We start from the raw sequence: 15,601 nt of genomic DNA on the forward strand, positions 1-15,601 counted from the left end.
TTAATCCATTCTGCCAGTATATGTCTTTTGATTGGGGAATTCAGTCCATTAACATTTAGTGTTATTACTGTTTGGATAATTTTTCCTCTAACATTTTGCCTTTTGTATTATATATATCATATCTGATTTTCCTTCTTTCTACACTCTTCTCCATACCTCTCTCTTCTGTCTTTTTGTATCTGAATCTAGTGCTCCCTTTAGTATTTCTTGCAGATCTAGTCTCTTGGTCACAAATTCTCTCAGTGACTTTTTGTCTGAGAATGTTTTAATTTCTCCCTCATTTTTGAAGGATAATTTTGCTGGATATAGGAGTCTTGGTTGGCAGTTTTTCTCTTTTAGTAATTTAAATATATCATCCCACTGTCTTCTAGCTTCCATGGTTTCTGCTGAGAAATCTACATATAGTCTTATTGGGTTTCCCTTGTATGTGATGGATTGTTTTTCTCTTGCTGCTTTCAAGATCCTCTCTTTCTCTTTGACCTCTGACATTCTAACTAGTAAGTGTCTTAGAGAACGCCTATTTGGGTCTAATCTCTTTGGGGTGCGCTGCACTTCTTGGATCTGTAATTTTAGGTCTTTCATAAGAGTTGGGAAATTTTCAGTGATAATTTTTTCCATTAGTTTTTCTCCTCCTTTTCCCTTCTCTTCTCCTTCTGGGACACCCACAACACGTATATTTGTGCGGTTCATATTGTCCTTGAGTTCCCTGATACCCTGTTCAAATTTTTCCATTCTTTTCCCGATCGTTTCTGTTTCTTTTTGGAATTCAGATGTTCCATCCTCCAAATCACCAATTCTATCTTCTGTCTCTTTAAATCTATCATTGTAGGTATCCATTGTTTTTTCCATCTTTTCTAATTTATCCTTCACTTGCATAAGTTCTGTGATTTGTTTTTTCAGTTTTTCTATTCTTTATGTTCAGCCCATGTCCTCTTCATGTCCTCCCTCAATTTATCTATTTCATTTTTGAAGAGGTTTTCCATTTCTGTTCGTATATTCAGCATTAGTTGTCTCAGCTCTTGTATCTCATTTGAACTATTGGTTTGTTCCTTTGACTGGGCCATTATCTCAATCTTCTGTGCGTGGACAGTTATCTTCTGCTGCTGGCGTCTGGGCATTTAGTCAGATTTCCCTGGGTGTCGGACCCAACAAGTTTGTAAGATTTTTCTGTGAAATCTCTGGGTTCTGTTTTTCTTATCCTGCCCAGTAGGTGGCGCTCGTGACACTCGTTTGTCTGCGGGTCCCACCAGTAAAAGGTGCTGTGGGTCCTTTAACTTTGGAAAACTCTCGCCGTCCGGAAGGTTCGCTAGCCGAAGCGGCTTGGAAGAGTGCCAGCCGGCCTGGGGCCCGAATGCAGGGAGGGTCGCTGGCCGCCGCAGCCCGGGAAAGCGCCGATCCGAATTTCCTAGTCGGCCCGGGGCGCCAAGCTTGGCGGGAGGGCGCCAGCCGCAGCGTCCCGCCCGGGAGAGTGCACGTTCCCGGGGAGTCACGGGTTTGGAAGGGCCCCCCCCCCCCCGTCGCCGTTCTCTGCGGCCTGGGGATTTCCAATCCAATTCTCTCAGTTGGTCCGGGGGGCCGCGCGTATTGTGGGCACCAGCCGCCGCGGCTTGAGGGGACCGCCTGTCCAATTCTCCCAGCTGGCCCGGGAAGGGGGCAGGGAGTGACTCCGGCCGCTTGCCGCCCCGCCCGGTGAAGCCCGCGCCCCTCGTCGATCTCACCAGAGCGGGTTCTCTCAGCCAGCCAGCCGTTCCAGGATGGGGTACGCTGTCTTTTTTATCTCTGTCGTGGCTTTGGGAGCTGTTCTGTATCGTTTCTACTCCCTTAGTAGCTGTCCTGGAGGAGAAACTAAGATCCGTGCGTCTTACTAAGCCTCCATCTTCTCCGGAAGATTTTTCCACATTAATTTTATATCCCGCCACCTTGCTGAATTGTTTATAGCTCAAGTATAATAGTGGTGACAGTGGGCATCCTTGTCTTGTATCTGATCTTAGGGGGAAAGCTTTCAGTCTCTCTCCATTGAGTATAATGCTGGTTATCGGTTTTTCATGTATTCCCTTTATTGTACTGAGGTAGTTACCTTTGATTCCTAGTTTTTGGAGTGTTTTTATCAGAAAAGAATGCTGAATTTTGTCAAATGCTTTTTCAGCGTCAATCGAGATGATCATGCGATTTTTCCCTTTTGATTTGTTAATGTGCTGTATTACATTCATTGATTTTCTTGTGTTGAACTATCCTTACATTCCTGGTATAAACCCCACTTGGTCATGGTGTATAATTCTTTTAATGTGTTGTTGGATTTGATTTGTTAATATTTTATTGAGAATTTTTGCATCTATGTTTTTTAGGGAGATTGGCCTGTAGTTTTCCTTTCTTATAGCATCTTTACCCAGTTTTGATATTTAAATAATTTTAGCTTCATAAAATGAGTTAGATAGAGTTCCTTTTTCCTCAATGTTTTAGAAAAGTTTGAGCAGGATTGGTATTAGTTCTTTCTGGAATGTTTGATAAAATTCCCCTGTGAAGCCATGTGGTCCTGGGCTTTTCTTTGTAGGAAGATTTTTGATTACTGATTGAATCTCTTTACTTGTGATGCGTTTGCTGAGATCTTTTTTTCTTCCTGAGTCAGTGTAGTTTGTTTGTGTGTCTCCAGGAATTTGTCCATTTCATTTAAGTTGTCTAGTTTATTGGCGTATTGTTGTTCATAGTATCCACTTATGATTTATTTTATTTTTTCAGGGTCTGTGGTACTGCACCCCTTCTCATTTCTGTTTTTTTTTTTGTGTGTCCTCTCTCTGTTTTTGTTTTTTTTGGTCAGTCTTGCTAGTGACCAATCAATTTTATTGATTTTCTCAAAGAACTAACTTTTTGTTTTATTGATTCTTTCTGTTGTTCTTTTGTTCTCCCATTCATTTTCTCTGCTTTAATCTTTGTTATTTCTCTTCTATTTGCTTTGGAGTTAGTTTGCTGTTTTTTCTCTAGTTCTTCCAGGTTTAAGTCCTCGGATTTTGCTCTTTCTTGTTTTTTAATATAGGCATTTAGAGTAATAAATTTCCCTCTCAGCGAAGCCTTTGCTGCATCCCATAAGTTCTGGTAAGTTGTATTCACATTTTTATAGATGGTATATGATCTGTCCTGGAGAATGTTCCGTGAGCACTTAAGAGGAATGTATATCCTTGTGCTTTGGGGTGCACTGACCTATATATGTCTATTAGGTCTAATTCATTTATCAAGTTATTTAACTTCTCTATTTCCTTGTTAATTTTCTTTCTGGTTGTTTTATCTATAGAGGAGAGTGGTGTATTGAAGTCTCTTACTATTATTGTTGAAACATCTATCGATCCCTTTAGTTTGCCAATGTCTGTCTCATGTACTTTGGAGCTCCTTGATTGGGAACATAAACATTTATGATTGTTATATCTTCTTGGTGAAGTGACCATTTAGTTAGTATATAGTCTCATTCTTTGTCTCTTATGATGTCTTTACATTTAAAGTCTATTTTGTCTGATATTAGTATAGCTACTCCTGCTTTCTTTTGGTTACAACTTGCATGGAACATCTTTTTCCATCCTTTCATTTTTAATTTTGTATCCTTTTGCCTAAGATGGATCTCTTGTAAGCAGCATACAGTTGGATTATATTTCTTAATCCCTTTTGCCAATCTGCATCTTTTAATTGCTATGTTTTGTCTGTTAACATTCAAAGTTATTACTGAAAATGTGTTTCTTGAATACACCATCTAATCTTTTTTGTTTTATTTGTCAGATCTCTATGTTCTTTTCCCCTCTTTCTCTTTGTATTGTTAAACTACCCTTAGTGGTCCTCTTCAATTTTGTGCCCTCCTCCAGTCCTCCCTCTCTTCTATTTTTTTCAACCAGCAGAACTCCTTTTAGTATTTCTTGTAGGGCCAGTCATTTGTTCACAAATTCTTTCAGGACTTCTTTGTCTGTGAAAACTTTAATCTCTCCTTCAATTTAGAAGGGCAGTTTGGCTGTGTACAGAATTGTTGGCTGGAAGTCTTTCTCTTTTGGGATCTTGAATGTATCATACCGCTGCCTTCTTACCTCCAGAGTGCTAGTTGAATAGTCTGAACTCAGTCTTTTGGTTTCCCTTGTATGTAGTAGATTGTTTTTCACTTACCGCTTTCAGAATTTTCTGCTTCTCTTCAGCATTTGACAGACTGATTAGTATGTGCCTTGGCGAAGACCTATTTGGATTTATTCTGTTTGGAGTTGGTTGGGCTTCTTTGACTTGTGTGTTTATGTCCTTTGTGAAGGTTGGGAAGTTTTCCCCCATTATATCCTCAACTACTCTTCCTAGCCCTTTACTCTCCTCTTCTCCTTCTGGGATACCAGTGATTATTATATTTGTGTTTTTGTCTATCGTTTCCCTGAGTTCCAATTCAATTTTTTCCATCTTTTTAGCCATTTCCTGTTTTGAGTCTTCGAAGTCAGTTATCCTTTCCTCTATATCACTTATTCTTTCTTCTATCTCTTCAAATCTGGTGTTATGTGCCTCTAGTATTTTTTATTTGGTCAGCAAAGTCTTTAATCTCCGAGTTATCTGCTATTTTTCTATTTATTCTTTCAAATTCCTCTTTATGCTCTTACTGTCTTCTTGATGTCCTTTATGTCATTTGCTATCCCACTTATTTTATTAAGTAGAGTTGTAAGAATGTGTTTGATTAGTTCCAATGTCTGTGTCTCCTCTGGTGTTTGAATTTGGTATTCAGGCAGGTCTGTATCTATCTGCATTATGATATGCTTAGTGATCTTCTGCTGTCTTTGTCACATGTAAGTATCTTGAGTGATTTACTTTAGGAATTGATTTCTTTCAGTAGTCTAAGGCCCTGTGTTTGTGTGATAGTTGTAGAGTAGGGAACTGGGCATGGGGTGGGCACTCAGTATATTGATTTATTATAGGGCAGGTAAAGACGCAGGTTGGGGATGTTACACTGATGCTTGTGAAAGTGGGCGCCCAGTGGCCTGGGAGAATGTAGCTGTATGGGTACACTGGTCTGGGTGTCATAACCCTGGTGTGCGCTGGTCTAAGGCATTGGGGCCTTTTTTGCGCATACGTAGGGCTGTGGCAGCAGGTTGGCATTATGCCTTTGTGGATTGGGGGTAGATGTGACCCGGCTACACAGATTGGCCCTTTCTCAGAGCTGACAAGTGTGGCTGAGGGCCTTGCACATATGCAGTTCTGGGACTGCTGTAAGGTGTGGTTCCCAGAACTGAATGAGGCTGTGATTGGGGGCCCATGTGCATGCATTGGCCTGGGATGCCGTAAATGGATGTGCAGAGCTCGGGTGGGGGTGTGCGGAACGAGGCTATGTGACACTATGGGCAGGGGGCCAGGGGTAGCCTAGGTATGGAGGTCAGTGCCCGTAGCCTTTATGTGCTGGCAACAGCCTGCAGAGAAAGGGGAGGGGAGGCAGTTCTCCTGAGGGATGTAGGAGAGGTGGGTTGGGCTGGGCTTGGGGTAGGGTTGTGGGGCAGGTATGTGCGCTGGGGGCTGGTGAGGCGGAGGTGCCTGTAGTTTGGGGAGTGGGGATGGGTGACGGGGTTTGGATGTGTAGGGTGTTGAGTGAGTCGACAGTCATGGGGCTGTGCTGGTGAGGGTAGCATGCCTGAGGAACGCGGCCTTTCTTACTTCCCAGTCTTGGGCTCCCATCCGTGCACTCCTGTGGACTCCATGGTTCCACGCCTCCGCGCCAGGCTCCAGCCTTCTGCCTCCGAGTTCCTTGGCCTCTGCAACTTGGACTGCCATGTATGGTGCAGAAGGCTCTCCCAGATTCCTGCCTCAGTCACCCTCCTGTCCCTTCTCTAACTTTTCCATGGAAAAGTTACTTTTTTCCACGGAAAAAATCTTGAGTTACTCTATTTGGCCATCTTCCCAGAAGCCCCTAAGTATTTTTTTGAAGTTCATCTTTCAGTTTAGTTTAGTTCAGATACCATTAGACACCATTAATTAGAGAAATCTTTGCTTATACCTTTGAGTCTGGAGCTGTTTTGCTTATGCTGCTTACATGATCTAACCTCATTTGTTTTGGGTCCTGTAAAGATCTGTGGTGCTAATAGTAGGATATCTTAGTTACGTCTACCTCAGGAACGGCACTACTGATTGAATGACTGTGGCTCTAGGTTGTAGGATATATTTGTTTGATAATAAGGAGACAGCCTAATTCATTTTCATATAAAGCACATGGATCATCATTTATAACCTCTATTTAGAGAGGCTCCTCTTACTTGAAAACTTTATTGCTAATGTCTGAATCTGCACTGTCCAATACAGTAGCTATTAGACATGTGACTTTTGAGCACTTGAGATATGCCAGTCCAAATTAAGATGTAGTGTAGTATGTCTACTGAAATCCAGATATACTGGATTTCAGTAGACATACAAAACATACTATAGACTTAGAAATATGAAAAAAGACTGTAAAGAAATCTTGATTTTTAACTTTTTAAAAAATATTTATTATATGTTGACATGCTAACCCTTTGGATATATTGGGTTAAATAAAATATATTAAAATAAATTTCACTTTTTAGTGTATAGCTATTAGAAAATTTAAAAATGACATATGTGGCTTTCATTATATTTCTGTCAGACAGCCCTAGTCTGAATCAGTTGTATTCTGTAAAAGTTACATTTCATTTGCTTGAAATGTATTTTGTGGCCCTGGTAGCTTATTAAGGGACACGTACTTCTAAGAGAGCCACAGATTTTAGGTGTGGCATAGTCTGTCTTTAGAAAACAAAGATCTCCAGCAAGACATTTCAGCTCCTGAAGGATTTAGGAATCCCACTTAACCACCAACATTTGAGTCCTAACTGCTGTCACTCTGGATGCTTAATTACAAATTTTCAAAAAGCCAGTAAATATTGTACTTTTATATTAGGAAATAATATAATGGTAACAATAATAGTAGCTGATATTTATGAAGTATTGTGTGCAACAACAACTTTTATTCTCCTTGTTTTATAATTGTGCAAAGTAAAGCTTAGTTTTACATTTCTTTTCTTTTAATTTTTTCATCTTATTTTTGCCCTGCTGAAGAAGTAGAATAAATTAATTATTTTGGATTTGCAAATAAACTTTTATTTCTCCTTTGAAAATTTTTATTCCTCCTTATCAAATGTAATTTTTAGTACTATATACACTTCAACTTTTATAGCATTTATCTTATAATTTTATCATTATAATAGTTATATTTGTATTCCCCAGCAATCTATAAGTAGAGGCTCAATTTTAATCTTGTTTGGCATATGGTAGATATTTGATGAATATTTGGTGAAATAATAAGAGAATACATAGTCATTAGAGATTATATATGTATTTTTTGTATGTTGTATGGTCACATTTCATTTTTTTTCCATGTGAGTATCCTGCTATTGCAGCACCATTTGTTGAATTTTTGTTTGTTTGCTTGCTTTGGGGAAATGCACAAGCTGGGAATTGAACCTGGGTCTCCCCGCATGGCAGGTGAGAATTCTGCCACTGAACTACCCTTGCACCCCCCTGGAGATTATATTTTAAGGCAGTTTTTAGAGAAATTATAAACTTAAGGTAAAGATCCATGTCTTTACTTTTAAATTTTAATTTTTTATCAACCCACCATGAATTTTCAGATTAAAGATTTCTAACTTTCAGATTGGTTTAGGTTAAAAATTAAAAATTTCTCATCAGGCATCTATAATTGCATGTCCAATTTAATGTAAGGCTTCTGAAAGTTTCCAAGATAAGCAGAGTGATGATGTTCTGTTTCCTTTCTAGCAATTGTCATCACCTTTCTGAACAGCAAGAACTCTTCTTCCTCTCTCTCTCCCACAGAATAGAAGCCAGAAGGAAAAGAAGAGTTGTGTCGTTAAATAATACCATTTAGAGTTAAAAATCAGCATGACTCAGAAATCTTTTGGGACTCACCATTGCTTGTATATTGAAAGTCTATGTGTCCTTACCTAGTACTGAACTTCTTTTGTAATCTTATCCTGATCTACTATTCCAATTTTGTTTCCCATTCATGAACCCTCCATCTCAGATAAATTACTATCTAGACTTTTCTCACTTTGCTATATTCTTACCCAACATTCTTTTTCTTTCAAGGCTTAGCTGAATACTTGCCTCCTTCACAAAGCATTCCCAGGCTGATAAACATACTGCCTACTATCTGCATAGTTTGCCTGGCAATTAATTATACCACTTACACTGATACCAGGGAAGCCTTTCTTGATCCTCTCCAGGTACCCATCTTTTGTGTTCCCACAGCACCTTATGCTTCCTCTTGTAATATCTGTAAACTGCTTTTTTTTTGCATGGGCAGGCACTGGGAATTGAACCCGGGGCTTTGGCATGGCAGGGGAGAGCTCTTGCCTGCTGAGCCACAGTGGCCCACCCCCCACACTTCCCCCCCATACACTGCATTTTAATCATTTCTTTACCTTTATCCTGACCCCTCCCATCCAGTGTGAGTGTTCATAAATTGAATTGTGAGTTTCCTAATGACAGGAACCTGTTTCACTGTTTTTGTATCTCTAAACAGTAGCGTAGTGACAAGAATGAGGCAGGATTCAATATATGCTTATGGAATCAGTGAATAGCTCAATGTTGCATAGGGGTATATTGAGATCTGTTGTATATTTTCTCTTTCATTTGTCACAACAACCTGATATATAATTTGTAAAGTAGATCTTATGTTCAATATATAGATGGGGAAATCAGCTTATAAAAGTTTGTTACTGGGGGGTGCAAGGGTAATTCAGTGTTAGAATTCTTGCCTCACATTTGGGAGACCTGAGTTCGATTCCTGGTATGTACACTTCCCAAAAAACAAACAAAACAGTAAAAAAACAAGCAAACAAAAATTCAACAAATTGTGCTGCAATAACAGGATACTCACGTGGAAAAATAATGAAATGTAACCCCGCCATACAGCATACATAAAAAAAAGTTTGTTACTGTCTTACCAGTTATTTAGCACCCAGTATGACTAGGTATGTTGGCATAAATTTAATCCTTTCTGCAACTATAATTGGCACTTTTTTTTTTAAATCCTTCTTTTAGGAGAAGAAAACCAAGGCTTAAAAAGATGAGGTGCTATACCTAATTTAATCTATTTTAGGCAAAAAGGAAAATTTCATAAATCCATATAATTGGGAAGAGTAAGGGTGTAGTTGATTGATTGCGGGAACCAGAGCCTAAACCCTATCAAGACTGTCCCTACTTTTTACCTTAGCTTTTTGGTGTGTGAACATTTTATTATTCATCAAGCAGTACAGTGACTGCTATCAGCACCTGACTCACATTTGTCCATTGTCATCATTTCACTATAAAGATTTTTCTTAAGAATAAAGTCTCTGGAATCAGACTTCATAAACTTGAATTCTGGCTCTCCTATTTCCCAGATGTATGTTCTTGGGTAAATTACCTGTTTTCTGGGCCCCAGCTCCCTTAGCTCTAGTATGTAGAAGTAATAATAGTGTCTATCACATAGGGCTGATGTGAGAATTAAATGAGATAATACATGTAAAGTGTTTATTACATAGCATCTGTCTTCTGTAATTATTATTAATAGTAGGAGTAGTAATAGAAGTGGTAGTAGTGGTAGTATTCTTTTAATTCCAAATAAAAAATCCTAAATAGAAATTCTGACTGCTTTGACTTTGGTTATGGACCTATTCTTGAATTAAACACTGTGATTGTGAGTCGGGATACTATGATTGGTTTAACTTTGGTCGGAAAACTGCCAATTATTGCCTAGAGAGGTAGGATCCAGATGGTTTTTAAACTGTATGGACAGCAAGTAGGTAAGGGAGAGAAGATCAGTATCCTAAAAGAAGGGATTGCTGGGTCCAAGAAAAAGGGAAGCGTCAGCTAAAATTATAACTGTTACTGTAGTGATTTTAACCAAGATGATATGTGATGGAGCTAGTATTTGAATCCTGGCCTATTTTACTGCAAATCCTATGCTTTGAAAATCATTATGAGTTTCTAAAAGCAGAGCAGTTTATTTTGAATAACATTTAAATAAGGTTTGGGGGCAGAGATTTCAGTGATTACATTATATATTCTCATAACTGTATTCAATCAGTGTTTTCTCACCTTTTTTATCACCTTTTTTTTAAAACATGTAATTCCTTTTTAATTTTAAAAATTACTCCATTAATATTATTTAAAATTCTGAATAAAGTTATTATTATTAGTATAAAGCAACCAAGGCATTTGATCATGGCTTGCTTTTTTCCCCCTAATTACATGGCATCTAACATGTTTTGCCTCACAAATCTTAAAATGCTAGAAATATTAGCACCTGCATTTGAAAAATAAGACTGAGATTCTAAAAGGTTATGTGACCTAATCAGAGTCAGGATACTATTTCAAGGCAGAGACAGATTAAAATCCATGTCTCTAGTTCTTAGTCCCAGACCCAATACCTTCCTGAAGACTACAGAATGAGAATGGCATGCTTTTCTGTGTTTGCTTGTAAAAAGAGATTGGCAGTTAAAGAACTTACTAATAGGACCATCTTTAGGTTAAATGTGCCCTTAAAACATTTTATAAGTTTTATGGTTGAAAAAACATAGCTTTGTAAGTTTTCATAGCTTTCTAGTTCCTGACTGGTTTTTAGCTTTTATTGTTTTTGTTTGTTTATTTAGTAAACAATGGATTTTTCTTCAGGAAAAAAATTTGTAAAATTATCTACATGGGAAGGACTTTGAAATGATTTAATCTTGTCTATGTGACTCTATCAGGGAAATATCAAGATTAAGACAGATGGCTCGTTCACTTCTCCTCATAAACACAGCCTAGGAAAATGAAAGTGGATTTCATGGATTCAAGATCCTTGAGCCTGACTGTCCTTGTGAACAGTTTTTTGCTACTTTATCTGCGATTTATGCATTTGTCAAATTTAGGCTTCTGAAAGACTAGATTGGACTTTGCTTTCCTTGCTGGTTCAGATACTAGGTTCCATGGAATCAGAACAGTGAGCTTCTGAAACATCAGGGAGTGCCATTATGTGGTCCTTCTTTTTATGGTGGTAGTACTTGTGGATTACTCAAAATGTTTAAGTGTCTTGGGGGTAAATAGGGACAGAGAAGTGATCGAAGATGAAGGGTGTGTAGCATCACTTATCTCCCCTTTTCTGGAAGTTACTAAATTGATGGTAATAGCTTTTCCTCATCCAACAACTGAGATGAGCAGTTCTTTGGGCAAAATGCTCAGCTGCTTATTTATTCTATCTTAAGTCTACCTTATCTACATATATTGGTGGGCTCTTTGGGAAGCTGCTTATTATAAATGTTATTTTTTATTTCAAGTCTTCAGGAAGCCTGGAAAGTAGAATCAGGTTTTAAAATTATTAATGTTACTTGAAAGAAGGAGGAATGTAAGAAATATGGGCAGGCATTCTTAGTACATCTAAACACATGCTTAGACATTACTTGCCTGAAATGGAAAGGATAGCTTTAGAGGTTAAGAACCATTGGAAGATGACAATAACAATTTGGCCTCTCTGCAATGATAATGTAAATCTTTAAGAAAATAATTTGGTCTTCAGTCTGGTTTATAGGATGGATTTTCAGTTGTAATGTTTTGTAGCAAGTAATATTACTGGACATTTTATTTTTTAAGTTTTTCTTTTTAACAATGTATGTTATAGTATTTGACTTTCATAACAAAAGGAATTATTCTGAAACTAATTTTACTAGGTAAATTTGAATTGAAAGTTAAATTTTATCTCCATACTAAGAGAAATTAATGACCAAAGAATCCTATATTTTATTTAATAGTTTGTAATGGTCTCCTGAATATATTTGGGTACATGACCACCACTCCCACCTGACACACACATACACACAGTCCAAATTATAAATTAAAGACACTGAAGAAAAATTTGTACTCTAAACTTCTTCCATTTTACCTAATAGACTATATTTGCTACTTGGAGCAGATAATCCTTTTATAATATTTTCCTTTTTCACTGAGTGAGCTTCCTTCCTTTGCTCACCTTTCTTGTGCAGCCCTATTTTCCTTCATGTACACTTGTTCTTCTGAGCAGACACTGCCTGTAATGGCAGTTAACAGTGGAGTAGAAAGGATTGAATACTAATGTGCAGAATTGTGTGTGCAGTGCTGAATTATGACACTGTGTAATGTTTTTAATTTTTGTTATTATCTACTCTTGGAAGTGAGGAGCTGAATTGATACTGACTGTGTGGAATGCCTCCGAGGATTTGGTTTGTGGGGAGAGAGGGAACTAGTTTTTCATGTGACTTATCCCTGAATGCTGCAGCAGACTGAAAACACTCATCTGCTTATTCAGGAGGAAATGAAAATATCCAAGATAGAGCTTGCAGAATTTATGGGGTATTTTCAGATTTTTGTGTGTGTATGTTTTCCATTTTTAAATTTTACTTTATTTGATAAGTGGGGGATGACCTTTACATAATAAGTAGATTGAGAGAAATGGGCTGCAACAATAATTTGCATGGTAAAGGACTATTTAAAATCTCCACGACATTGAAACCAATCTGATAAACAGGTGGTGAGCTCCTTGGCTATCTCAGATGTTTTAAAGTAATGGTATACATATAGCTTTATTTTCATGTTTTTCTTTTTTCCATACAAATCATAGAATATTATACCTGTATACCCGAAACAGTTGCTTTTTGGTCGACATTAAATGTGAGATATTAAGTATCCTTTTATACTTAGGATACATTATTTTTATGTATTTGATCAATTGAGTTTGATAGTGGGCCTAAAATAGCTTTTTTGAACAGATGTAGTATTTAATAGAGCAAATGGTTTAGATATTAACAACTTTTTCAGTTTTCTGTATGTTTCATTATAAAATTGGTGTACACCTGTGATTTAAGGGGAAATTAGTACTTCAGTAAATCCCACCTGAGAAGGTGAGAAACATAAATTTAATATGCACTTGTCCCTCAAGTATAAATATCTCATATTATGCTAGAGCTTAATGGTGCCTGACATCACATTTGTGTTGCGCCTGGGGCTGAGAGTGAAACATACTTACAAAACTCTAAGGAGAAACTTCAGTACTAGTGTGGAGGACTTTTAAGTGCCATCTTTCCTTCTCTATATTGCCTTATTTTACCTTTGCCTACCCCAAAATGTATTGCTGCAGAATTTTTGATCTGGCATAAAGTTCTGTTATAGATACAAGCATGGCTTGTTTTTCTCTCATTTTGTAGAAAAGGAAGTAGTAGCGTGTTTAAGTTATTACATCAAAAGAAATAGCCTTATTTTATTATCCTGAATTTAAGGTTGCTTGGATTCATTCATTAAGACCCCAGCTCTAATAGAAGCATATAAGAGTTTAGAAAATGATGATTAGAAGTTAAAGTAGAGCTTAGCATATTTGATCTGAAGTGTAGAAAGAGATAAATGCTAATGTTTCCTTTTATACTTTGGAAACATTATTTTTATGTGTTTGAGCAATTGAATTTGATAGTGGTCCTAAAATAGCTTTTTTGTACAGATGTGGTATTTAATAGAGCAAATGGTTTGGATATTAACAACTTTTTCAGTTTTCTGTATGTTTCATTATAAAATTGGTACACACCTGTGATTTAAGGAGAAATTAGTACTTCAGTAAATGTCCTTTTCCTTAATATTATTGACTTTCTATTAGCCATTTTCATTTAATTTAACAGTGGTACTTAAGGGTTAATCTTACAGAGCTGATGCAACCCCTCCTTTTTTTCACCAGCAATTTTCATTGGACAGAATTCCATAGCAACAGTGATATCAGTGAAATCTGAGTGTTTCATTGATTACTTTTTTTCTCTTCCTTTTTTAATCTATTCTCTTTTCACCACATTTTAGTGAGAAAGCAATTTTTTTTTTTACAAACAGAGCTTATATTGATTTCTATTCCATAAATAATTAAAAGAGGGTGGAAAAATCTGCCCTTCATTTAAAAATTGAATGTTTCACTATGTATTTAAAAAGCGATTCAGGATTAGGAGGATGGATAACCATACCGGCTGTAGCTGATGTTCTGAAATATTCTTGCATTGTTTGTTGGTCTTCTAGGGAAAAGAATAATGTTGAACAGGACCTTAAGGAGAAAGAAGATAATATTAAACAGAGGACAGTCGAGGTTCAGGTAAATGAACTGTAGCATTTGGTATTCCATTTCTGATTTAGGAGTATTAATCTTAAATGTATAAGATTATTTACAGTCTGATGGATGTGATATTGAATAGGTCAAGTGGATACCTAATATTTATATAATATAAATGTTTTTCTTTTGCAAAATGATCATTTTTGCTTTGAATTCTAGCCTACAAAGACTATACTGCAATGAGAAAGCAGTATTTTCCAGCATAGATTTCTAATTTTTAAAATACATTTAAAATAATATTTTCTTGCATATCATATCATTAAAGGTAAGTTTGAATGACTTACAATGTGAATATTGTTACACCAGTAAAATTAAATGAGTGAGATCATTGTTATAGCCAAGCAGATTGCTTTTTTGTGGGTGTGAGATTTTGTTAGCTAGAAAACCTAGAATATTTCCCATAATACTAGTAGGGTAAAGGAGATGATAGGGAGTAATTTAAAATAATATTTTATAAGTTGCTTGGTAGCCAGATATCTTAAACTTTGATATAAAGAGATTTAATTTATTTTCACTAAGTGCTGTGTTAAGTAGTTTCATTTAAATAATAAAAACTATAAAATTCAATTTATGTTTGGGAAATAATACAAAAAAAGGATATTTTAAACATTAAAAATAAGGAAAAATGGGACAGTTTTGCAATTAGAACTGTAAGTACTATGTGTGATCATGTTATTGGGGTATTATTTACTGAATGCTGTAGTAGGATATACAGGAGGTTGGTTGTAGAAGCACTGATAATAGTTGCCATTAGCAGTCATGGATGGACATTTCTTAATCTGTTACTTTTATGTTGGATTACCTTGTTTGATTGAATAGTCTTTTTTTTTTTGATTGAATGGTTTTAAATGTTGAAAATTAGAAACCATTAGATCCATTCTTTTGCTTTGATGTAAGACATTCACCACATCTTGTCAGGTTGGCTACTAGAATGAAAAAAGATTTATTGAAGGATTGAGGCAGAAGCTAGAGTGATTTCTTGTTAGAAGTTGATTTTCTGATTGAATGACTATATTTATTATATGTACTGGAATTTTCCTTAAAGTGATGCTGAAGTCAATAATATTTTTCTTGCTGTCAGTGAGATGAGGTGGGGGTAGGGTAGCCTCAATTACATTATTTTTGATACAATATTTGAGCTTCTTAAGAAAGGTAAAAATGTCATGGACTTTTAAGCAGTCACTGCTAAATTAGTTTAAGAATGAAAAGCGAAATAATCTACAAAAGTTTTCTCAATCTGAATAAACAGATTTGGTTACTGATGTAATCTTGAGCAGCTTCTAAATTTAACTACTTGCTGTTTCAAAGTACATATGTTCTTGTGATAGACTAACATCTTTTTTATTTAAGTGCATCTATTTGTTGTTTTTACCCTACCACATCTTTTGAAGATGTGAATTTTAGTAACCAGTTTTGAAGAGAACTAAAATTTACATTGTTTCTTTTAAG

General features: G+C 36.5%; 1 protein-coding gene across 1 annotated transcript in view; it reads left to right on the forward strand.

Moving 5' to 3' along the window:
* Nucleotides 1–15,601, forward strand: part of EPS15 (epidermal growth factor receptor pathway substrate 15) — a 217,478-nt gene that overhangs the window by 95,570 nt on the left and 106,307 nt on the right. Inside the window, exon 13 of the mRNA XM_077149693.1 lies at nt 14,062–14,134. Within this exon, the coding sequence (XP_077005808.1) occupies nt 14,062–14,134 (73 nt within the window). The remainder of the gene's footprint in view (nt 1–14,061; nt 14,135–15,601) is intronic.

Source organism: Tamandua tetradactyla, chromosome 2 (assembly GCF_023851605.1).
Source record: "Tamandua tetradactyla isolate mTamTet1 chromosome 2, mTamTet1.pri, whole genome shotgun sequence".
Lineage (NCBI taxonomy): Eukaryota > Metazoa > Chordata > Mammalia > Pilosa > Myrmecophagidae > Tamandua > Tamandua tetradactyla.